This window comes from Cryptomeria japonica, chromosome 9, assembly GCF_030272615.1.
Source record: "Cryptomeria japonica chromosome 9, Sugi_1.0, whole genome shotgun sequence".
NCBI classification, from domain to species: Eukaryota; Viridiplantae; Streptophyta; class Pinopsida; order Cupressales; family Cupressaceae; genus Cryptomeria; species Cryptomeria japonica.
The window spans coordinates 547,892,888-547,920,000 of NC_081413.1; the positions used below are offsets into that span (position 1 = coordinate 547,892,888).

General features: G+C 35.3%; 1 protein-coding gene across 1 annotated transcript in view; it reads left to right on the forward strand.

Annotated features, from left to right (window-relative positions):
* Positions 1-1,373: 1,373 nt before the first annotated feature.
* LOC131060986 (polyubiquitin) overlaps positions 1,374-27,113 on the forward strand; it is a 97,658-nt gene continuing 71,918 nt past the window's right edge. The window contains exons 1-2 of the mRNA XM_059211084.1: positions 1,374-1,529; positions 3,030-4,533. Coding sequence (XP_059067067.1) covers positions 3,063-4,533 — 1,471 coding nt within the window. The 5' untranslated portion in view covers positions 1,374-1,529; positions 3,030-3,062. The remainder of the gene's footprint in view (positions 1,530-3,029; positions 4,534-27,113) is intronic.

Sequence of the window (27,113 nt, forward strand, 5' to 3'; positions counted from 1 at the left end):
GCCAAGACTTCATCTTTGTTGGCTTCCAGAGACCATCCCATGGCCCTAAAACAACATTTGCCCACATTCCAAAACTGTTTTCGAATCACATCATCCTGGTGTTTGGGGGATTTAAAAAATACAATGAATAGGCCCTCTGCACCATTCTACAGAAGGAGATATCAAACCCTAGTTTCTTGACCCAAATACTTTGTATCCAATTATTAATATAGTTCCGCGAGGGCAACAAATTCAAATCAAGAGAAGCAAAGAAAATTGCAGTAGACTTTGATCTATTCTTCTCATCAACTATCGCCTGAGCCATATGCGAATTATGTTTAACATAGAGTTTAATATCGTTAGAACCCTTACCTCCTCCATGATGCTCTCACTCGTTTGACGACATCTCCTGCGAAATGAATGTTGCATTGCTCGATAGGATAAGATGATCAACCAACGCCTCCTTAAATGATCTCTCACCTATAGAGTCCCTTGAGTTGCTAGGAGAAGATTGCACCATAAGCCACCGCAAAAGAACAACTTAACCCTACCCAGCATAGGGGAAATCAATGTTGCTCAGTACAAGGAGTGAATGTGACCTTGAAGGCCAGTCCAGTCCTCGAGCCGAGCGACTGCTCGCTCGAGCGCAGCTGGCCTTCTCACACGAGGGAAGATGTTAGTTTTAGAGCGCTCCTTCAATTGAATGTAAATTATAAAAAATAAAAGTGTAATTTTTTTATTACTTTACATGTGATAGGTGAACAAATTTTCACCCATTTATATCAATTTCAATTTTTATTTTCAAAATTTTATTATATATATTTACTAAACACATTTTGAATAGTTTAAATTTTATGATTGTATAGTAATTTTGAATATCTTAATAATATTCTATTATCTATACTAATAAATACATGATATATTTAAATACTATATATTCTCCAAAACTAAGAATACATATATGATATGTATCTTAATAAATATATATATTATAAACATACATTTTAAAGATGTTATGCTTACATTTAAATTTTGATTAAATAGATGTTTCTAAACATTTTTAGATAGATGTATTGAATATCTTAATAATATTCTATTATCTATATTAATAAATACAAATATATTAAAATATTAAATATACTCTAAAAATAAGAATAGATATATGATATGTATCTTAATAAATATATATATTAAAAACATATATCTTAAAGATGATTGATGCCTGCATTTAAATTTTTATTCAATAAATATTTCTAGAAGTTTTTAGATAGATATATTTAAAATATTTATATTAATTAGTTAATATAACATAATATAATAATAATAATATGCATCTTCTATTTAGATTCTGTTAGTTTTAAATATTATTGAACAACTTAAAAAAAACCAGAAAAAAATAACAAAATTTTATTGGGGATCTCGACGGTTGGTCGGCTCGCGTCTCCTCAACTGCCTATAAATAGCAGTCTTTCACCATTTTATTTCCATTCCTACTGTCTTTTATTCTCTGCCTTGATCATAAGCGATTTGGAGAAGGCTTTTGATTACAGGTAGTCTCTCTTAAAAAATCTTTTCATGTTCTTGATATGTGGGGGTTTGTGTTTTTGCTTTTAATGGTGAAAACTGGCATAGGTATTGTTCTTCTTTTTGTGATGGTGAAAAGAGGGTTAGGGTTTGTTCTTTTCTTATCAAACATCGGTGTAAGTTTGTGCTTTTGTCGAAAGGGTTTCATTGTTAATCAGAGCGAATTTACTTGGAGGATTTGTATGAGATGTGAAGTTTCTTAGGGTTACAATTTTACTTTAAGCCTTTTGCTTCTTATTTTTTGGTGCTTAAAATATATGGTTTTCACGGTTCAATAAATGTGAGAGATTTTAGAAAATTTTTGTAGAAGAATTTTTATGCTGAATTCCATACTGTGTCTATCCACGAGTGGCTTGACATATTCTTAATATGTTATAACGAATAAATAGTAGGTCGCCACGAGTGGCTTGATCCCTGTGCCCTATCTCTAAGTAGTTCTCGGTGAAGGTTATGCGCTTTTTTTTACCCGTTTTGGCATATTGTTGAATCACAGTTGGGTTTATTTTAAAACTAGGACATACTTGTTTAATAAAATATGTGTAAAATGGAATTTGATGTAGCGTATGAATTGGTCGGTTGTCTGTGTATCTGAATCTGACATATTTTCTTCAGGAATTTAACCTTTTATAATATACTTTTTTAGGCGGCACAGCCTTCATTATATGTTTTGAAGAGTAGCAAGTTTATTTCTATGTAATTTTAATATTTGATTTTAGTTTCATTTTTATTTTTCTTGATATGCTAGGGCATTTTCGTTTCTTTTTGACAGATGTCGCTGTAGTTACTAGGTAGCAATCTTTAACTACTAGTGTTTTGGAAACATCAGATCCTGAGTTGGCATTAGCATGTTTGTACTGACATCGTTTAGTAAAAAGTTTTTTTTATGGCCTTTCGTTTCTAACAGAAACATTTGAAAAAACATCTAAAGGTAGCGGACTTGTAACAGAGAATCCCATTATGAGATTTTCTATTTCAATGCTATTATTTCTATTTCATTGTAGGATTTCTATGACCTAAAAGAAAGATAGAAAACTATTTGTTTTTAGAACAAAATAAATATATGTGATAGGTAGCAATCTTCAACTACTAGGTGTTTTGGAAACATCAGCTCCTGAGTTGATATTAGCGTTTTTGTAATGACATCCTTTAGTAAAAAACCTTTAACAGAAACATTTGAAAAAACATTCTAAAGGTAGTAGGCTTGTAACAGAGAAGCACATTATGGGATTTTCTATTTCAATGCTACTATTTCAATTTCATTGTAGGATTTCTATGACCTAAAATGAAAGATGAAAAATTATTTGTAATGATGTGATAAGTCATGATAAATACACAATTAATTATATATTTATTAATTTTTCATTTTGCCCTTGTGATGTTGGAAGATATTGGTTTTGGAGCTTCACAGTCCTTTTTATAAGTAAATGTAGAATTGAAAGTTAACATGGATTATTGTTATATTGCAGGTTATTAGTTGAGGTTTGCTTTTATACTTGAAAATGCAGATTTTTGTGAAAACTCTTACTGGCAAAACCATCACTCTAGAAGTTGAGAGCTCAGACACTATTGACAATGTTAAAGCTAAGATCCAAGACAAGGAAGGCATTCCCCCAGACCAGCAGAGGCTTATATTTGCTGGAAAGCAGCTTGAGGATGGACGAACCCTTGCGGATTACAACATCCAAAAGGAATCCACACTCCACCTGGTTCTCCGTCTCAGGGGAGGAATGCAAATCTTTGTTAAAACCCTGACCGGAAAGACCATTACTCTTGAAGTGGAAAGCTCAGACACAATCGACAATGTGAAGGCAAAGATTCAAGACAAGGAGGGAATTCCCCCTGACCAGCAAAGGCTCATTTTTGCCGGAAAACAACTTGAAGATGGTAGAACATTAGCTGATTATAACATTCAAAAGGAATCTACACTCCATCTTGTGCTCCGGCTGAGGGGAGGTATGCAGATCTTTGTTAAAACCCTAACTGGGAAGACCATCACTTTAGAAGTTGAGAGCTCTGACACCATTGATAATGTCAAGGCCAAGATCCAGGATAAGGAAGGCATCCCACCAGACCAGCAGAGGCTTATCTTTGCGGGAAAGCAGCTTGAGGACGGACGGACCCTTGCTGATTACAACATCCAAAAGGAATCCACCCTGCACCTTGTCCTCCGTCTTAGGGGAGGAATGCAAATCTTTGTTAAAACCCTTACTGGAAAAACCATTACCCTTGAAGTGGAGAGCTCAGACACTATTGACAATGTGAAGAGCAAGATTCAGGACAAGGAGGGTATTCCCCCTGACCAGCAAAGGCTCATCTTTGCTGGAAAACAACTTGAAGATGGTAGAACTTTGGCTGATTATAACATTCAGAAGGAGTCCACTCTCCATCTTGTGCTTCGTCTGAGGGGAGGAATGCAAATCTTTGTCAAAACACTTACTGGGAAAACTATCACACTAGAAGTTGAAAGCTCTGACACTATTGATAATGTGAAAGCCAAGATCCAGGATAAGGAAGGTATTCCACCAGATCAGCAGAGGCTTATATTTGCCGGGAAGCAGCTTGAGGATGGGCGGACCTTAGCGGATTACAACATCCAAAAGGAGTCCACACTCCATTTAGTTCTCCGTCTGAGGGGAGGTATGCAAATCTTTGTTAAAACTCTAACTGGAAAGACCATTACTCTTGAAGTGGAAAGCTCAGACACTATCGACAATGTGAAGGCCAAGATTCAAGACAAGGAGGGAATTCCCCCAGACCAGCAGAGGCTCATCTTTGCTGGAAAACAGCTTGAAGATGGTAGAACATTGGCTGATTATAACATTCAGAAGGAATCCACGCTTCATCTTGTGCTCCGCTTGAGGGGAGGTATGCAAATCTTTGTCAAAACTCTTACTGGAAAGACCATCACCCTAGAAGTTGAGAGCTCTGACACCATTGATAATGTTAAGGCGAAAATCCAGGACAAGGAAGGTATTCCTCCCGACCAGCAGAGGCTGATCTTTGCAGGAAAACAACTTGAAGATGGTCGTACTCTGGCGGATTATAATATTCAGAAAGAGTCAACCCTACATCTGGTTCTTCGTCTTCGTGGTGGATTTTAGATTGTGTCATGGTCTCGTTGTGTAGTGGCTGATGCGAACTCTCTGTGTTTCCTTTTTTTGGCTTTAAAGTTGTGTCATGGTCTCATATATCTCCTTTCTTATTTCTAGTTGAGTCTGTAGAAGTTAGAACTGGTGTCCTAGCTCGCAAGACTAGTCTAAGCTCTGAAACATTTATTCTGTAGTAAAACATATGGTTAAATAAAGACTTTTATATGGAATCCATAAGTGTGTTTTATTTTTAATGTCTATCTTTAAAAGCTATCATGGTTTGTTTTATACATGTAAATTATGCCTACGTAGCAAACAATGATCTGTGTATGGTGAAGCAAGGTTGAGATAGTACATACTACATAGAACTGGGCTCTTTGCTTTAACTGTATTTTTTCTGAAACTAAATGGTGTCTGATTTGGTTTTCTTTGTGGCAAAATGGATTTGTAGCTTAATTATGCTCGCTGTGGTTGATTAATGTTTAATGTTCGTTGTTTCGAAGATCTATAATGCGATTTGATTTAACAGTGTTCAGAAATGGCCTTGTTATTGATAGGAAAATGTTCTGATTTTACGATTCATTTCTGTGTGCGATTAATTTGCAATTATTAAGTGATGTTATTTGATCTTGAATCAAACTTTTCTGTTGTTTCATCTTTTTTAAAAGAGATTGAAAACATGGAATTGTATAATTGAAGAGTTCATTTGTTTTTTTGGGCTGTGTAATCAAGTGGTTGAATATGGGATGCTATGCCCTGTTAACACCGAAAGGGAGTTCATTTTTAAATCTTACAATAAGATTTCTGGTATAAATTTCAATGTTTTTTTTTTCATGTGGAGGAGATGTACATGAAACTATTGAGTATTTAGAGGGAGAGGAATTTAATTATGTTTTAAAATAGTTCTTTAGGATGTGGTATCAGTAATTCAATATGTGATTTTCATTATTATTGTTTGTTATGCTTTATAAAAAATGATTACAGTTACAAGATGATCTCATAGTTTATTAATATTTGATATAGTTCATTGATATTTGATATATGGATGTATAGGGATTGATTGATTTAAATTAAAAAAGAGATTTGATAGAGGGATGTAAACTATTTGATATGTGGATGTATAGGGATTGATTGATTTGAATTAGAAAAGATATTTGATAGGGGAATGTCTCTAATTTGGTGAATATTGCACTTGCCTTGATAAAACTTATGAACATAGAGCTTTTACTAATATTAGAAAAGAAAAAATTTCAACTATAAAAAATAGCTATATGAACATAGAGCTTTTACTAATTATTAGAAAAGAAAAAATTTCAAGTATAAAAAATAACTATCAAGAAAAGTAATTGAATATCTCAATTGTCCTTCTATTTTTGGAACATTTATTTTTTGGAATGTATACAACATGTTAATATAGTTAATTGTAACTTTGGAACTTCTAAGTACACTATTTGATAATAGGATGGACTTGAGTTAAGAAAAATAGTGAATTATAAGTATCATTATATTCAAATTTCGAAGGAAATAATGGATGCCACACAAGCATTGATGAAACTCGTGAACATAGAGAAACTTAGATGATTCAAGATGGTTATGGTTATGGGAATTTCTGCTTCTAGTAGTTAGCTTATACACTTGAGATTATACTTAGTTGGAGCCCTCTTATGTTTGGTTGAAGTGAATAGGAGCGAGAGATGTGATGATTAGAAGTTATACATATTGTATGTTTTTAGCATATGTGAAAACATCTCATCTTAAAATGTGTAAGAGAATCTATGATAATTAAGGTGTGAAGCATTTTTAGTAGCATAATGACATGAACAACATTTATAAATAAAATAGAATGTGAGAAGAAGAGAAAAATATAATACATAAAGGAGACATATAAATGTGGGTTAGGAAGACTCTTTTTGGGTAAAAAATCACTTGAAGCAATGCATTCCAACAAAATTTGTTGCAATATAATATTTGATTCGTATACTTTCATTGTGATCACAACATCTTTGCCTCTTTTGGGGAAATTCGATAGCAATGACCCCTCATTGCATCACACTCTCTAACAACTTCAATCTAGACCACCAAAATATATGTAGACTCCAAAAGAAAAGAGACCACAAGTGGCTTTTAGAAACCTTATTGACATACCAAGTATGGCATCTAGCCTCCTGAAACATAAATTGTAACATGTAGCTTGTGTTGGGTCAACATGCTATACTTAACATATTATCTACTATGTCATTCGAGTGTCATAACCTACCATTGAATTTGGATGCTCCATTTTGTCATTTTACTACTTTTCCAAGATGCTTTATAATATGCACCATAAACATGGCCAATATTCTTTAAAATCCACTTTGTAACCTTGGTTTTACATGCTCTTATGAGCATCATAGAAATTCATACATGCTTATAATGTCATTCTAAATAATACACATGGTAGAATGGGCAAGTAATATGTGGGACACCCTTTCTACGAGTGCACTTAAAATTAACAAATTAAGAAATAAATAAATAATCCAAACATTAAGACTTGCAAGGTGTATGACACAATCCCAAAACTATTTTGAGAGGATCCATGTGGATGGTGCACATGTGTCCAACTTGGACAAATTGGACCAAAGTTTGGTTCATAATTTGATCTTATAGTTTTGGGAAACAATTAGTAGTTTCTAAAATATCTTTGGCCTATATATTGATGGCTTGGGATGGAGATTGTATGTGACTTTTACTATAGTTTTGAACATTTAGTTTGCCTCTAAAGTAGTGTGAAAGACTTGGATATTAATTTACAAATAATTTGTAGACTGTTATAATCTTGTATATTTGTTTAATCATTGATAAAGTGCTTTATTATTGGATTTTCCCCTCCCTAGACTTTCTTAGGGTCTATCTTATGTTTTATGTCATTACTTTGTTGAAATTTGTGTAGATATCAAATAGCTTACAATATTTTTATATTCTGATTTATAAACTTATACGTAATGAATAACACTTACCTTATTTATTGTAAATTGATGGCATAGGTGTTGTAACATACAATCGCTAAATTGCCATACTCTAGGGGAGTAGATGTGTTGGGGAATCTTATTGTGCAGATGAGGGTGGCAAGTGGGACCACTATGGGATGGCCAAAAATCCATCTCCTATGTTTATGTGATTTCTTGGAGTACCTTTCTTTTAAAGGCTAACCGCCTTATACAAATAAAAGAATGGCACAAGAAAATTTATGAAGAGGCACCAATGATTGTTGATCCTCGTAAATCTCAATGTGTAAGTCTTTTTGTGAGTAATGAATCATTATTGTGATTATTATTCTGATTATAAGATATTGTGATGTGGATTAACTATTTAATGTTAGCTAAAGATGGTAAAAAGTGGATAATTTCAACCTCTTGGAGATATGATTTGATATGAGAAATATGAATGCTTACTTAGGACATTAACATCATGAGTGATGTTTATAGTGCAATGAGATGGTGGTGTATAAACAAAATTGTCAAGTGTTTTGATATCCATTTATGTAATTTAAATGGTTTCTTTATTAATTGAAAATATATATAGATTATGCTAAAATTATTTGTATTATCGATGTATGGAGTTCTTGATCTATGGTAAAGATTTTTCTAGGTTTGTGAATGACTAGATTATGAATTAATGTTTTACGTTCTTCATCAAGCAAGATTCCTAGGGCCTATAATTATGAGATGGGGACCCTTTGGACATGTGACCTTGTCCCTGGTGTATGACATGACTCCTCAAAAGTCCACATTTATGAATGTGGTGAGTTTGAAGTGTGGGGGCTTGGGAAGAGTGACTTGTCACTCTCAACCTCCCACTCCCCAAAGTTCATTAGTAAACATGAGATTGGCACAAGGATCACACATTTGTGAACCACCTTGTAGGTAGTATTGAAAAGAGTGTATAAGTACACTCCACACATCCCAAGGTCTCACACATGTGAGAGCACTTGTGGGAGAAAGTGTTGGTTTTGAATTCCTATATAGCTCATGAAGAATTAGGATTTGAGCACTACCAACTTCTCCTTTGGGATAATTCTTGTTTTGTAAGAGATGAGAGGAGAGAGTTTGATGAGAGGAAGAGGTTCTTTCACATGGAGATGGAGATCAAAATATAGATCTTGTGAAGAGATAAGTTTCTTTCCCTTTTCTATGCTTATTTTTTGGTAGAGTTGCTTGCCCTATGTATCTATGATACAAAAGAGATGGCTTAGAGAGAATTTTAGAATGGTGTATATGCAAAATAAGTAGATGTTTTATGTGAATAAATCACTACCATTTAACATAATAGTGACATAAGTTTTCATTCTTGCTTGAGGGTTTGGTTAGTGCCCATGAGTCTTCATGATGCTAATATGGTAAGGTGGAGAGCAAGTCTTTCTCATTTGTTTTGACATTCACTGCATTTTAATGTTATGATCTTGGTAAAGATTTGGTCTATGAACCTTTTGAGTCCATTTTTTGAAGGGTGTTATTTTTTAACTTAAGTTTAAATAAAATATATGCAACCCATATTACAACTCTTCTATGGGGAGAAAAGAAGCATTGTAACTGATTCAAAGTTTAAATATGGAACATGAGTAAGTTTTCCTTGATTGGAATAATATTCTTATAATAAAGTAACCCATAGTTGCATTATTTTATTGGGTTATTTGCATTAAAAGAACATTGTGACAAAAGCAAGGAATATATAGATAAACAAAATTATAACTAAACACTTTCTTTCAAGCTACCTTGAATTTATTAGGTGACAAGATGAAAATAAAATGATTTATCTAATTATAAGTAAAGTTGGAGGTAAATTGTGGGATTAACTCAATCACAATGCATTGTTAAATGAAAGGTTATATACCTTTGAGTAGCATGATTACCACAACGAAGATAACTGAACAAATAAAAAAAAGAAAACATTGTTCAAAAAGGCATATGCTCAACTCGTTATCATACATTATCTTGCAATAGAAGTATAACATTTGACAATAAGTACCTCTCTAGTATATAGTTGTATCTAATATGAAATTTAAGCGTTGAAGGTTGAGTCTCTTTCCCTAATGCAAGGCAAAATGGTTATTGTAAAATATATTTTGTGGTAAGTGTATAAAAATAAGATAAAACTAGAAAAAATAGATAAAATATCATAAATCTAATGATTGACATGATTTCTAGCCTGTCAAAAATTTAGACCCCATGTATACATTAAATCCCTCTTTTGTAGATAGATACAAGATTTAAATATTGCATTGTCAACAAAAAAAAAGAAATAAAAATCATGATAATTATATCTATTGGTTCAAAATTTTGTAAACTATAAAGGTTTACAAAATGTGAGTTTTAGCCACTGTATGTGAGTTTAAATCTCTCCTCACAAAGAGGAGGTTGCCTTCTTACTGCCTTTCTACTTAGGGAACTAGTGTCTATTCTAAAATCAACTATCTATTCTATCCAAGGGCATTGCAATCATTCAATTCTCTCTTTCAGAATGAATGTTTCCTTATTCTCTTTTTTTAGAATAAAAGGGTTTACTTCTCAAAATACTTGGAATTTTCAAAATAGTAGCATGAGCAATAATAACCGATAAAGAGTTATTAGGTTGAGCTAAAGGACAACCTAACAATGTACCAGTGCAATTAATACAACTTAGAAACTTGTGTAGCACAAATAATTTCACAATTTCTTATCTAATTCTAATAACAAAGATAATACTATATTGAAGCACAAATACTTTCAGATATAATATCACCTAAAACATACGAGATAGAAAATTTGTAGCTCAAAGACTTATCTGAATTTTCTCTCTTGACTCAGACTTCCAATTTCCAAACTTGATCTTGTAGCTCAAAGACTTGTAGATATCAAATTCAAACATCTTTTAAAACTCGCAACAATAACAGTTTGTGAGATTTTGCCAACATCAAGAGCTCAATGAAAAGTACAAAATAGAGAGACAAAATATAGGACAAGAACAAACCGTATTCTCATCAATAGATAGATCATCAAAGTTACATACAATGAATATGAGCCCGCTTATATAGGCAAGGCTATATGGATATGTGAGCACACAAACATGACATGTGGCTCAATGAGAAACAAGGGTAGGCAGGAAATAGGTGTGGTAGGTAGGAGAAACAATAAAATATTCCACATGAGGTGGATCACCCACCAAAGGTGGAATTATCATCCCACAATAAGTGGATATGATAAAGTAATAACAAGATCACACCATAAAAGGTGGAAATCTCCTACAACACACCATCCCAATGTGGCACAAACACCCAAGTTTCTCATATGCAAACTACTATGATATGCATGTACCTAAGTACACTTAAGTAAGGTGTAATAATATCCAACATGAATAAATAATTACACCAACACCCCCCCTTAAGTGCAACTTAGGGGAATGCACTTAAGTCTACAATGCAACTAAGCAATGCAAGATGGGTCCTGACTACTAGGCCATGTTAGGTACCCATGTTCAAATGCACACAAACCAATGCAATCTCTCATAAACCAGGGAAAGAGAGAAAAACCCAAAGGGAAAAAAACCCTCCCCCAAAAAGAGAGATGAAAACTTTATACAAAGGAACTCTCAAAGAAGTATGAGAAGGACAAAAACTCGTGTGAGGAAAATGTCCCCCCCCCATATGAGAGAAGAAGAGAAAGAAGAGAGACTAGGTCGCCTCCCCTCAATGTAGAATATGCACTAATGGTAGAAGCTCGAAGATGAATGAAGAAACTGCTCCATGAATGTCAAACAACGTTTCTCACCTTAGGAAGAAACAAAACCAAAGGTGTATCTATTAAGTCTCCCCAATCATGAAGGGAAGATGTAAAAGAACTCATGATGAATGAAGTCTCTGAAAACTGCTCAAGTGTCCCCATGTCAATGCTGAAAGATACCCCCTCCAAAGGTGGTGATCTGCTTCACACTGCTGAAAAAGGTACTCCAAGATATAGTGGAGATGAATGTAGAAAAAGTCCCAAAGACTCACATGTCTCAAAAGATAAAGAGACCTCCTCCAACTGCTATACAAAAGTATCCATAATCATGTCAACCTCTAAAGAGTGATCATGTAGAGAATGCACAAGAGGGTTAGAGTGTTCCCTCGCAACAATCGAAGAAGGATCATCTTCATCAAAGAGAAGATGAATGTCATCAATGATGTCTCCCAAATCTGCAATGTAGGACTCTGCAAACAAACCTACAATGTCTGTCAAGTAGGCATCCCAATCAACTGAAGCTGGAAGATATGGAATATCTTGCTGCACCAAATCACAAGAAGGCAAAACTGGCACACTACCTACATCACCAGGTGCAATAGGTGATGTGATATCAATAGGAGGAGATGAAATGCAAGGCTCAAGAACGGGGTCACATGTGAGAATCCCCAAGTTCAAGTACCCAAAGTTCTCCTCAAAATCCAAATCATCATGTGAAGAATCAAGCTCATCAGTAGGACCAAAATGTGAAAAGGAGTACAACCGAGATGCATGATCAACCACTACAGTTGCAATGATAGCTCTAGTCTCCAAGTCTCTAATAATAAGTGAATAAGGTGTAAACTCCATAGTTTTCTTAGTTTCCCCATGCGTGATTTGATAGATGGAAAGAAGATTGTTTGTCAAGTCGGGTACACACAACACATCATTGAAGGAGTTATCCTTAGTGGCAATGGATCCTTTCCCAATCACATCCATGTATGTATGATTGCCCATCAAAATCTATGACATGTGGCAAGGCTCAAATGAAGAGAACATAGACTATGAAGTTGCCATATGATGAGAGAACCTTGAATCTAGAAGCCATCTCCCTAAATCATTACTTGTAGTAGCACAAAGAGCTTGTCCCTTTCCTTTATATGTCCCAAAAGAGTGATCCTTTCCTTTATCTGTCCCAAAAGAGTGATCCTTTTCTTTTGAAGAAGAAGTCGATGTAGACATCCTAGAAGGCAAAGTGATTTTGATCTTCTCAAGAAGATTCTTAAACTCATCAATATCTTTCTTGTACAACGATGTTCATCATGTCTCGACTTCTTGCGATATGCACAAAAAAGATTATCCTTAGATTTCCTCTTAGGCGAGGATGTAGAATCACCTTGTTGTGGAGAGGATGATTGTTCTCCATCTTGTTGTGGTTTAGACTTAGGTTTCTTTTGGTTCTTTCCTTTTCCTTGATTGCTTTGATTCCCTTTATTAGCCACCAAAGCTTGTGACTTTGAAGATTTGAGAATCCCCATCTTAGTCAACTTAGATTGCTCAAGTATCAACATCTTTGTGAAGGCATCAAATGAGGGAGAAGTGTATGAGGAACCTTGAGCTAACCTATGGGTGTGAAAGCTATATACAAAGGCTACATACTCTAATGGAAGCTTGTCCAACAAGTTATAAACCAATTGAGCATCCTTTTTGTCAATTCCACAATCCTTTAGCTTTGCTCTTAGCTCATTTTCTTTTGTGACATAATCTTGGATTGTATCAAAATCCTTGGGATCCAATGTTGTGAGTTCACTATCAAGCTTGTAGCCCTTAATCTCATCAACTTGGCCATACAATTTGTCATAAATATCCCAAGCCTCTTTGATTGTAGTACACTTATCAATGTGAAAAATGAGGTCATCTGATACATACTTTCTAAGAGTTCCAAGTGCCATAGCATTCTTAGTGAGCCATTCAATTTGAGCATTAGGATCAACCTTAGGATCAGGTGGTGCTATTCTAGTTCCATTTACATAATGAATGAGTCATTTTTCCATTAGTTTACTCCATGTCTTTATCTTCCATGATGCATAATTATGAGGAGTTAAAAGTGGAAGGAGAACCCATAGCACCAAAATGAAAAAAACACAAGATAGAGAGAGGCACAATCATACAAGACACCCCCCCAAATTACTCAATCAAGAAACCCCCCCCCCCCAAAAAAATGATGATTTGGCACTTTATATTTAGTGTGTATACAATTAGCCACTTGCAAAACAAGGCAAGGTAGACTTCTGATTTCAATCTTACAACTACCTCAAATAGGCCATTAGAGACTCCAAACAATACTGCAAGTGATCCAAACTAAGATCCAAGCAAAATACAAGTACCAAATAGGCCAAAAATGACCAAATACTAAAAGTACAATTTATACTCAAAATCACTGCAAACTAATGGTAGATTATAAAAGTAGACAAAAAATTATGCACTTAAAAAAAATGATACCTGAAAAGGAGGTCATATGACCCCAAACGAAGCCTCTAAAGTTGCAAAATTGGGGATTAAACAGGTACAGTCATCAAAAATTGCAAATTGTGAAAAATATGTCCATCAAATCAGAAAATTCCTCCACCACTGCGAAGAGAACAAAAAAATAGCCCAAATAAAAAACATTGCACCAAAAATGGAGCAAAAATGTGCAAGATACGACCTCCTGAAGTCGGACTGTGAAATAAAAAAGCCAAATGAAAGGGGGCTCCAAAATTTTCAAAAAATGATGATGCAAGTTAATGTCATCATTTAACTATCTTAAAATTGATGGTTGTATGACCATCAGAAAACCATCACCTCTCTTCCTGCGGAATTGTCTGTATCGTACGAACTTGACATGTGGTAGAATATTACTGGTCAGTGCGATGACATGGCAATGCTGATTGGCATACGGATGATGATGTGTCAGCTTACGTGGCACGATGACTGTGCCTGCTGAGTTGGATGATGGCCTAACCGTATAGTTTGCGTGGAGGGGTGACAGATGATCTGTGTGGCAGTGGCAGTCGGAAGCCCATGTGGTGAGGGAAGGGCACCGGAGGTGCAAATGGTGGCGGGTCGTTGACGTCGGTCTATCAAGAAACACCTAGAGTAGCGGATGGTCGTCGGCGAGAGGAAAACTGTTGGTCATTGGCGACAGGGAGAACACAGTCGGGGCGGGAGCGTGAACGACCGGGAGAGGTTGTGAGGGCCGGTAGGGCACAACATGACGGGGATCAGGAGAAAGGCACTGAGGGTCGGGAGGGAGGTGTAGCCGGCGGGAAGGTCGGCGTGCAGAGGAGTTGCAGTGGGCGATAGATGGTGGTACAACGAGGGTTGTCATAAATAATGAAGACCTTGCATAAATTTTATTACATAGTACGGTGTCGGGGGGGTGGGGAAACCCCCCTGTAAAAACCAAAAAAAAATGATTTGTTTGTTTTAAATAAACATTTTTCAAAAATTGAAAAAATTGCAAATTTTTTAAAAATTATAAAAATTAGAAAAAAAATTCGCAGAAAAATGAATTTTTATTTATTTTTTATAAATCTGTACAATATACAAGAATAGGAGATTTTTTTTCCTTCACCAAGTATGGCCGAGTTTATACTCAAAATTTATGGAAACGACCTCCTAGATCAACCGTGATGTCCAAATCGATGTAGAACACCCCCCAAAAATGAAGATCCCCAAATCCAAAAATTGAAGCCTCCAAAATGTCTCCAAAAGACTAATCAATGAATCCCTTTAGGTTCTGATACCATGTGATATTTTGCCAAGATCAAGAGCTCAATGAAAAGTACAAAATAGAGAGACAAAATATAGGACAAGAATAAATTGTATTCTCATAAATAGATAGATCATCAAAGTTGCATACAATGATTATGAGCCCACTTATATAGGCAAGGCTATATGGATATGTGAGCACACAAACATGACATGTGGCTCAATGAGAAACAAGGGTAGGTAGGAAATAGGTGTGGTAGGTAGGAGAAACAATAAAATATTCCACATGAGGTGGATCACCCACCGAAGGTGGAATTATCATCCCACAATAAGTGGATATGATAAAGTAATAACAAGATCACACCATTAAAGGTGGAAATCTCCTACAACACACTATCCCAATGTGGCACAAACACCCAAGTTTATCATATGAAAACTACTATGATATGCATGTACCTAAGTAAACTTAAGTAAGGTGTAATAATATCCAACATGAATAAATAATTACACCAACACACTTCAAATAAATTTAAGGTCATATAATTGCATTGACAGAAGAACAATGCACTCATAAGAAATAATGCTTCAACACAAAGTTTGAAGGCACAAATACTCCTTTAGGCACTTGAAAAATGTTTCACGAAATAAGCACAAAGTCTCAAGATGCTACACAATTTGACAGAGTTTTGTTGCAATGCTAATAGATCCATATTTACAAAGAGATCCCTCCTATATATAGGTGATGGGCTATGAGAAAAAAGTGGGAGATTTCTAACTAATTTTGACTTATTCAACATTACAAGTCCTAAAATATTTTGACTTGTAACATGATTACATGTAATTACAAATTCTAGCTTTTCATGTAATATGTCAAAAAATAACTTGAAAACTACTTCCTAGAAAGCATGGAAAAATGATTAAATAATATAGGGTACTTCATCTCAATCTTCATTCTTGGCCATAAACTCTGCAAATTTACATAATGAGTCTTGTATCTCATCATCATTTGGCCCAAAGGTGTGGCTTGCTACAGTTGTAACTCTAGTAACAACATCTCTGTAACTGGTGAAAGAAACCTTGTATTTCCTTAAAACATCTTGCATTTTTTTTAGGAATATCTGGAGACTTATCAACTTATCAATAGAGGTTAAGGAAAAATGATTAGCTTCAATTTCTGTATGAACTAATGAACTGAATTTGGAAAGCATTGTATCTTCAAACATCAATTTATTGTTTTCATCTATTAATCCACATGAAACTTTTTCAAATGTGGCAAGAATATCTTGCTCATCTTCAACAAATGGCTCAAGGGTTGATTCCACATCTTTAATCAATCTTCAATAACCTCATCTTTGTTGGCCACAAGTTCCTTACACTCAACACATTGCTTTCTAGAGGATAATACACCATAGTCACACAATATATCCAATTTGAAGTCTGTAAATTTGAGCCAAGCTTTCAAATCTTATTCTTGAGATTTCAAGTCTTGAGACAAAGCCTCATGTGCGTCTTTCATTCTAGATTTAAGTGCATCCAAATCCCTCAACATTCGAAGAGTTACTTTCACGAGTTGAGTGTTTTGTTGTAACAACATGTTTGCCCAAGAATCTATTGCCTTTGCTTTATCTTTGACCCTTTCAGTCTTCTTGATATATTCCTTATCAATGGAAGATGACAATGGATCAACCACTTCAATGGATTTAGTGATTTTCAAAAGCACTAAAACAAGAAGTTCATTTTGTTCCTACAATTGATCTTTCTTCTCCTTAAGCTCATCATACCTTTGAATAAATGAAGCCACCGACTCTTGTACGTCATTCTTGGTACCATCATGTGTCTGTTTTCCAAGCTCAACTCTTGAGATTTTATAATCTATAGGTTGCATCTCCTCATCAGGCTTATCCAAAGTTGGCTTTGCCACCTCAATGTATTTCATCTTATTTTTATCCACCCTAACCCTTGAAACAATTTTGGGCCTCTTGGTTACCTTAGACATGGCAAGAACAAGTTGTTTGAAATCAAAATCATCTGGTGAAATCTCTCGCTTCTTCCTTTTACGAGTTATTGTCCTTAGCCATGAAGGAAGATTGAAGGAATTGTAGCATCCTAAATTGTACTCCCTTACAATTTTGTCCTCATTTGGGCCCTCACCTTGGCGTTCATGTCCCAAGGCCTAATTAGAGCCCTAATTTTGTTCACACCATGCAAATATAATTTTCAGAATGCACATCTCCCGCCCATCTTTTCTTGGTCCCTGATTGGTCAAGACTAGGGTGCTAGCACTTTGGTCCTCCTAATCAGGGCCCATTTTGGGGTCCCTTAATAGTAACATAATTTTGGCGGGGACCTAGATCCTGTGTCAGCTCATGTCTAAAAATTATTATTTTTTCAACAAAAAAGTATAAAAGGAGGTCTACCCCTCTCATTTTGAGAACCACCTAAGAGATTCATGCAATTAATTCAAGAAATCAAGCATTCAAATTCAAGTGAGAAAGAAAACAATCTTCTTTCAAGCATTGGAGCAAAAGTAAGGCCAAGACTCAAGCATTGTAGCATATGTAAGGTCAAGATTCAAGCATTAGAGTTGGCATTCATGTTCTATGTTTAGGAAGATTTCATGAAACCCTAATTCCTTGTGGAGAAAAACAAAACTCCATTAAAAGGTACATTATTGGTGTTTCTAGACATTATTAAGCATCTCCCTCAAAAGGAGACCATTTCCATTATTGTAATTCAATTACATTTAATTTCTATTTAATGGTTAATTCCAAAACTTTGGTTTCACTTAAGGAAAAACCCTATTCCCAACCATTTTTTCTTCTCTATTATGCATAGGAACATGTATGAAGCTATAATCTTCAGAATTGGCTTTATTTATAGAGATGAACAGGTCCCCCTTTGGATGTCGAAAAGTGCGCTAACTCACTATAAATAAATACCTGATGAGAAAAAGCTTTGAAGGAGGTCCCCCTTTGGATGTCGAAAAGTGCGAAGGACCAGAGTGATGGGCGTTTTAGTCCCAACATTTCAAGAGCTCCTTCTAGGAATAGATCCAAGAATACTCTTACATTGCTCAAATCTAAGTTTTTCGCTCGATCCAATGACTGTAGCTCACTGTTTATGCATTTTTACTTCAATTCCAACATATTTACCCTAATTTCAACATTTTCACAATTCAACTTAAAAGAGGGAATCAACTCAAAACCTAGTGAATCTAATAGGATTTCTCAGCCCTATCCTTGTTGATTTGAGGCTAGATCTATTAGGTTCACCCATCTTTAATGTAATGGTACCTACGCCTAAAATGAGTTGTTTCTATTACATCTAGTGGTGGAAACCCTAATTTTTCACCATTACAAGAATCAACTTGATTATCTTCAACTATAGTTTGTGAAGGGATAGATTGTGTCTGCATTATAGTTGACACTATGGGTGGGGCATCAATTTGTACTACAGCAGGGATATGCTTTGTTGTTACATGAGACAGGGATTCAAACTTGAACTTGTCAAAGTAAATGATAGTGGAAGTAGATATACCTGACAAGTTTGGATATGAGGTGTAGGAATCAAATACACTATCTAGATTATCTTGTGGAGTCTCTAGGATGGACTTGGTAGCTGAGGAAGAAACAACCTTAGTAGATACAATAGGTACTATAAGAGTCACCATTACTATAGAAAAACTATCAACATTGGTATTGAAAGGGAATTTGGGAACACTTACAAGAGTGGACACTTGGGAAACATCTCCAGGGGTAGGTCTTGAACTCAAGACAATTGGAGATTCTTGTATTTTTTCTGCTTGATCCTATTCACCTTGACCATCATCTTGTTCTTCAATCTGTTCTTTTCCATTTATTAGGTCTTCCTTGTTGGGATCTATTCTTGGCTTTTCCAATATTGATCTTAATCTTGGTCCCCTTGGAAGAAGAGGTATCTTCCTTGTTCTTCATATTTTCGACCAATTGACCCTGTTGTATCATCCTCTAACCTAGTTTTGCACTTCTTCATATTTATGCCTTTTTTTCTCAACCAGGCATTAATATTGGCCAAAATAGTTTGAAAAAATTCCTTGATGGATATGCACTCCTTCTGAGACTAGTGAATGGGAGGAAGAGGAGTTTTCACAATCTTTTGTTGTTCATAGATTGGATCAACCACCTCTTCATCACCTACCATGCCTTATGGGATATTAGCCAAATCTAGATCAACAATTTTCTCCAAAGTGAGCCTACTATAATCTATTCTTTTGATATCCTCTTCCCTTCGAAGATCTATTCAAATGTATTCAATGAGATGCACATGAGTGAAAGCCCTTTTTATCTTATCTTTCATACCCCTGTAATCAAAATGTCTTCTAATCTTGAATTTTTTCAATTTGATCTTCTGAAGTTCTTTTTCCATAGATTTATCTCTGGAAGAGTTTGTCAATGAATACCTCCCAATGACAAGAGGATTATGAGTAGATATGATAAAACCTACTTTATGGTAAATTTATTGCTTTACATGAATGCTCTATCAAGATAATCTAATCTATGGGGTACCTTGGGAGCATATATGGTTGATCATCAAAACAACCTACTCTCATTTGGGTAAAGGTAGGAAATTGTAGGAAAAGGGACCCATACTCATTGACCTTATTCCATGTAGCTTTTGACACTCTTCTCTTCTTAAGTGTTTTGTTAAAGGAACAAATGTACATACCATAGAAGGCATCCTAAACCCTTATATAATGATGTTTTCTTGTCTTCATGGTCAATTTGTCATAATATGTCCATACCAGTACTTTTGTTCTATCACTCTTAGTGGTGAGATCGGGAAACCGTCTGAATGAAGTTGCAATGTAGACCAAGTATGAATTCATATAGAATGTGAGAGTAGTGGGCACCTATTAAAGTTGTTCACAACATCACCGATCTGTTCACCCCAGAAGATTTTTTGAACACCCTTTTTCATAATGGATATGTACTTGTACATCCATGTGTCAAATACATTAAATTTTTTCAATCCTTTGATTTTGTTGAGGAGAGTGATCATATCATTAATCTTTTTAAAATCAATCTGATAGAGCTTACATCACCTGGTAGTCATGGCTCTTGTATTCAAAAGCAATTGGTATTGATGTTCTATCACAAAATTCCTCATTCTGATTATAGCGAGCTTAAGATTTCTCCATGGTGATGTTGGCATGTGTGGGAGGAGTTGGAACCTTGAAAATCTTATCAATAGTTTTCGAATCCAATCTGATAATCACTTTACCATCATCATTCTTGATGGTTGTTATTTCTTTATCAAATGAGACATGCAAGCAAGAACAAATTCTGGTTCCAAAGTAGTCACTAGAAAAGATGACACCAGGTGAATATGATTATTGAGAAGTTGTTGCATGCCTCGTGATGATGAATTTTTAATTCTCTTGATAAACTCAGGCATAACAACATACCCTATCTTTGTATCCTTGATCTCCTCAATGTTAGAATCTATTGAAGAAGGCGAGATTGTATTTTGGTACTTGTATTTCATCTTCTTATCAAGGGTGGAAGCTAGCTCTTTTGACATTGAAATTGGATCTGCAAAATTGAGGTGGAAAGATCACAATATTAGAGCATCTTCATGTGATACATAAGCTCCATGACAACTTCTCTAGAATGGGGGTGTTACAACATCAAGACCAATGCCTTAATCTATTGAATCTAATAGATTCTGTGTGTAAACGTAGATGGTTTACAAAAGGATGAGCTTGACAAGTAGGGTCATGGGCTAGGTGTGGGGTTGATATCATCATCACAAGTGAAAAAGGAAATGTAAGGCTAATGAATAAGTTTGGAAAAATCCAATAGAGGCTTACAATTGGGTCCTTGAAACCCGATTGATAGTCATGGGGTGTGTACTAACAAAGGAAAGTTCGACATAAAAATATGAGGAAGAAAGATAGAAAAACATGTAATTGGGTCTTTAAGACCTGATCACATATATATGGAGTGATACTACCAATTGTAATCGATTCTTAAAGACCCGATTACAAGTACACGATGTTTGGAAGGACTTATTGTAATTGGGCTTTAAAGACCCGATTGCAAGTATCTGCTTGTAATAAAAAAACTTCATCTTGTGGTTGGGACTTCACAACCCAATCACAAGATGGAAAGATGGACAACTACAACACTTGCAGCTAGGTTTTTTAGGCTCAACTATAAGGCCATTGTCCCTTGTAGTCGGGTCTTCAAAACCCAATTGGAAGGAAACAAGAGCAAAGGTATCAATAGATTATGGTCGGAGCTTGGAGACTAGACCACAAGGGTTTCTAAATTGTGGTTGGATCTCCAAGACCCGACTACAAGAGAATGTAGCTTTTGATAACATGACGTTGGTCAGGCCTAAAGCCCCAACCACCATCAAAGTCTGACTTAGAATATTCAATGCAAATATTCGTCGGAGCTTTGGACCCGACTAACATCAAAAAGATACAAATAAAAGTGAAATTGATCATAAAAAAGAAAGATTAATATAAAACATGGATGAAAACAAAAACCTAAATGAAAATAAAAAAGGAAAAACAACATACTTGGACAAAGAAACAAAAAAAATTCGCAAGCAACAATCCCAAAATTGAGTATCTTCAAAGCACTAGCGAAGCTAATGCATTTGTAGAGGTAACAATAAAGTTTTCAATCTAAAAAATAGGTTAAAAAGTGATAAGAAGAAGATTAAAACCTAGCCGACTTCTAACTTTTCAAGGCAATTAATGCTTCTAAAGATGCAATCGGGTCTTTAAACTTTGATGACAAATAAAAACTTTACAAAAATGTAATTTGGGTCTTAAGGATTGAATTACAAATAAAGGAGAAACAAAAATGTAATGTAGGGTTTTTTTACAACAATCAAACGTAAAACCAACCCACACAAATAAGTGATAAGACTAAAAAAGACAACCCATTGACTTCACTTAGGCTAAAAATGTCTTAGAGGCGAAACCACACTTAAGAATTTATCATGAATGTCTCGATAAGCGTACCCCCAAAAAAGGGTTATGAATTGGTAAAAAATTCTTAGGGTTTTATTCCATTTTTTTTTTTATCAAAACTAAAAATGGTGATAACATGATAAATGTCATATTAATATATGCATCTCACATTATTATACCCATATTAGGGAGTATGATTCCTAGTAGTTATAAAGGATGTGCATAAGGATGATCGAAAACTGATAGAAGTGCCACCGTACTTAACATACTCATCTTGGTGTGAGCAGAATTATCCATAGATCATGGGTGGTTGAGTTGAAACTAAAAGAAACAATATTAAAATAGCTTAATATGCACTTAGGGTCTCGCCTTCATAGGATTTATGTAGGGAGTTTTCTTGTATGTAAAATAAATATATATTAAATAAGATACCATACTTTTAAATATAATGTGGGCTTGCTTAGCCCCTGAATTTGCATCTCTTGATGGTCAAGCCAACAATAGTCTTAGGCCCTCTCTATTATGTAGTAATATTTTATCAACGAAAGGACAAAAGGTAGGGAAGCTAGCCGCATAGTAAAAAACACTTGAAATCTAGCCCTTTACAACAAGGTCACAGAATTAAAACTAATAAAGATATATATCCAATTTATAAAAAGGAAAATGGGAGGGATCTACACCTAATGCATATATACCACCCCGTGAGAGGCTTTTGTAAGTCTTCAAAGTTAGGGCCTACAGTTCACATATTTCTCCATTGCATTTAAGCCTCTATTGGATTCACTATTATGGCATTTATGCCACACACACCCTACAATGCCTTGCAAGGAGGATCCCCATCTATCACACCATCCAAGTCTTACATCACCTTGAGTATTCAAATACTTGTCGATATAGTGCACTACACACTCAAAGACATTAATGCTTGTCATATCACATCAACCCTTATACGACATGATTCCATGGGATTTAATTCTTATTATATTGGAGAAATAATAATTAGAGTTGAAGTATGTTATCCACAATCAGATTTGGGAGGAAGGATTACTTTCAACGAAGTAGAGAATCTAAGTGAAGGGGTGAGTGGTCTTAATAGTCCCCAATCTCTTACACCAACCATTTATGTTGACAAATAATATAAATTGAGCAAGTTGGAACTACTCCAATCTGCATTGCAATTTGCACCTATAGGATGGCGAACAAATGGATGCTAGAACAATTATGAGGTCATACATCTCTCTACTCATGCCTCAAGGCCTAGGAAATATCTTGTACAACCAAAACCTATTCGCTAGTTGCCCTACACAATAATCCTAGTGAAGAAGACTAATAACAACAACAACAACAACAATAATAAATGATACAAAATAAATTTACCCCAACCAATCTCAATATTAAATCCATAAACAAAATAACAGTTTTGTAAAAATTTGTCAAATATAGCCAAGATCAATGGCACAATGAATAGCACAAAAGAGAGACAAAATGTTTGATAAGAATAAATCGTATTCTAATCAAGATGCAAAATACTTATCAACTGAATCATTAGAATTTTCATACAATGTAGATGAGCCTACATATAAAGGCAAGGCCATATGGATATGTGAGCACACAATCATGACATGTGGATCAACGAGAAACAAGGGTAGGTGAAGGTAGGTAGGAGAAATAATAAAATATTCCACAAGAGGTGGATCACCCATTGAAGGTGGAATGTAACTATTGGCAACAACAATGCACGAAAATTGAGAGGGGGGGTGAATCAGTTTTCACCAAACTTAACCAAATTAACCTCAACTTCAAATTTGATGAAGAGAAGAAATAGAAAAGATAGACACAAAATCAACAACACACATAACACATAGATTTTTGATGGGGAAAATCCGATTAAGGGAAAAACCATGGTGGGAACCTACCCGCAATATGATGATACTCTACAGTAGTATGTGTAAATATTACAATGGGTAATGCACATGCATTGAAGAACACTACCGAGAGCTCACTGCTCAAAGATAATAAAGGGCTACAATCCTAAGAAGGCTCACTGCCTTACAAAGATCATACAACAATCTGGATTACACAAACTAAAAGAATAGCATCCCCAAATGCCCGATCATAGTTATGGTTAAACACATATATTCAAACTCTACTCTTCACACTTATGCACTCTTTCACACTTCTTCGCTTTAATCCTCTGCTACTGAAAGATCAAAACAATATTCACACATTTGGATGTATCTCACAAATGAATATTATATGTATTTGTACAGTTCATCAACCTATATTTCAAGGTCATATCAACACATAAGACCTAATTACAAAATTACATCACATGATACATAATTCAATATGCAAACTAATACAATGTTGGCAAGGACACAACATGGACCCAAATCAAATCTTTGAACATGCAACACCACCGAAAATATATCACTAAGATCATCTACAACACACAAGAACCATCAGGTCGACCAGAAAGTCGTATAACACGAAGTATACCACCAAACCAATAAAATCCTTAATAACGTGCACCACGATCAATAAGGACCACCAAAATACATAGAACATGATTGAAGAACATCAACAAGAAACGTGAATTCCTTTGCAACAACATCAACAACTCAGATAACTAGAATCATCATTATTTGATCACCGGAGCTCAAGAACACCAACAACAAACTGAAAGATATGCTTGTGAAGCTCTAAATCATGAACCACCCAAACTGAGGATATGCATGAATGTCCCAAACACTCTCCAAAATCTTCACAACATAAAGAATCAATTCTGGAGAAACACAAACCTGAAATCACAACTCTGCAATACAAAACCAACAAAAAAACCATTCACCACACCATATCACCTAACTCGATTAAATCACCTTCTGAAACACTGAAACTCATATTGAATCAAGTATAGATATAAGTATCTCAAAACCCATTAATCCACATTAGCATATCTGCAATAATTCAACTCAAACCAACTCTCTGCAACACTGAAGCACAAGAACACATGAATATGTTGACATCAATGACAACAACACATTCCAATAACTCTAATATCCAACAATCGCCCCCTTTGTAATTGATGGCAACATATGAATGTGAAAAAAAAAACAATGCAAAGAAAGAAATCAACTCTAGCAATCTCCCCCTGAGATCACGCAAACATAACTCTCTACCTCAGATAGATAAGACAATTTTTCACATGCATCTTTGGTGCAGGAGCACCTACCTATGAAGATATGACCCATAACAAGATGACTTTATATTTTCCTAGAAGGAATATAATAAGACCATATGGGTCCTTTTTGTAATTCAATGTCCTAGGAGTGTGACAACTTTGTCCATGTTTGGGTCAAATTGTCTAGGGTCTGGTAGAGCAAATTGAGTCAATAAGGGCCACAATGGTCTAAATTGAGGGATCAAGTGACCACAAGTCTATTTGAGTAAATTTTTGATGTTTTAGAGTCAAATGTAATTATTTTGGGGGACTATGATAGTCTAGAGTGTAAGTTGGTTGAATTATGCAAAAGTTGTCATATTGTCAATTTGTTGTCATGACAATTTTGCACTTTTTGTAAGTTGTGATTCTCCAACGATTAGCCAGTTTGAAAAATAGTTGGAGGAGGTTGAGGTCATTTTGGAACACCTTTAAAGGCCCCAAACACTGAAGAATGTATGTTGGTTATGTTGGTTGATTTGGAAAGAAAATGAAGCATCAAGAACTGTTGGAAACTCGGAAAACCGTCAAATTTTTGTTGATTGCATACTAAAGGTGGATTGGTAAGAATGCTCATGACATAGATCTTGTAATTAGATTGTTTTACCTTTTTTTTATTCGATGTGGAGTTTTGAAGTGATCGTCACCCCATTCTACAAGAAAATCTATATTAGGTAGCCTAAAACCCTAAAAACCCCAGGGTTTGACTGCAATAATGGGTTTTGGCTTATCAATCCTTAACTGAATACTCTGCCATTATAGGAGATGATAGGCCACTATTTTATATTTCAGTACCCAAATCCATTAAGAGGATACAACAGGGTGAAGAGGATGAAGAACTAACCCTAGGTTTGGCATCTCTATGTGACAGACCGGCTTGATGAGTGCAGTGCGTGAGAATTAAGAGGTAGAGCATTGGGAAAGGGTTTGAATATGGTAGAAGAGTATTTTTGAGGTTTGAATAATATTTCATGGTCACTCGTGGTCATCCTTTAGGAGATCCTAATCAGTTTGTGGAAGGCGTTCAGTCAAATAGGCCTAATAGCCCTATTAGGTCTGTTAGTGTAGTACCGGTTGGGATATCTACAAGTTGATCTGGTACCAAAAAATGAGATATTGTTTAGAACTCCCAAATGGGTATTTGGAAATATAATTGGTTTGCCTAGAACCTCAGGGTGTCAAAATTTATCACCTGATTCCTTCAAAAGGAGACCTAATAGCAACCGGTTTAGGTTTGTGGGCAAGTGAGTCAAAATTGATGTTCCGGTGGATCTAAACCATGAAATCCTATTTCATTTGTGTTTAGGTGCTGTAAGAACACACCTCTAAGGATTTTTGTATTGAATTGGTCAAGTGGGCCATTTAATCCCTAAAGCCTAGTAGTAGCCCACTCATGTATGAAGAGGTGTGTGTAGTCACACAAGAACTTGAGAAGTGTTAGTTGTCTATAAGTGGACATAGTGGATCCTTGGGGTTTTCCAAGGTTTTGTTTTAGTGTCATTGAACCACTGTTTGATTTGGCGATTGTGTAATGATCATTGGAAACAGGGATTTACCGGTTGAGACTGTGAGCCTTAGATATTGCTTGGTTCAAGGTTTCCTCCTTCCGGTTTGTTTCCTCCTCATCAATATCTCCCCCTTTGACAACAATTCCAAAGACACATACAAATCATTATTCTTACACTCTTAGTGATAATCTCTCCCCTTAAGATATACATTGAATAATTCTAAACAACTGAATCACATATTGACTACTCCCCTTGAGTAGAAGAACCCACTCATCAATCCAGATATCAGGATAAGACTATGAA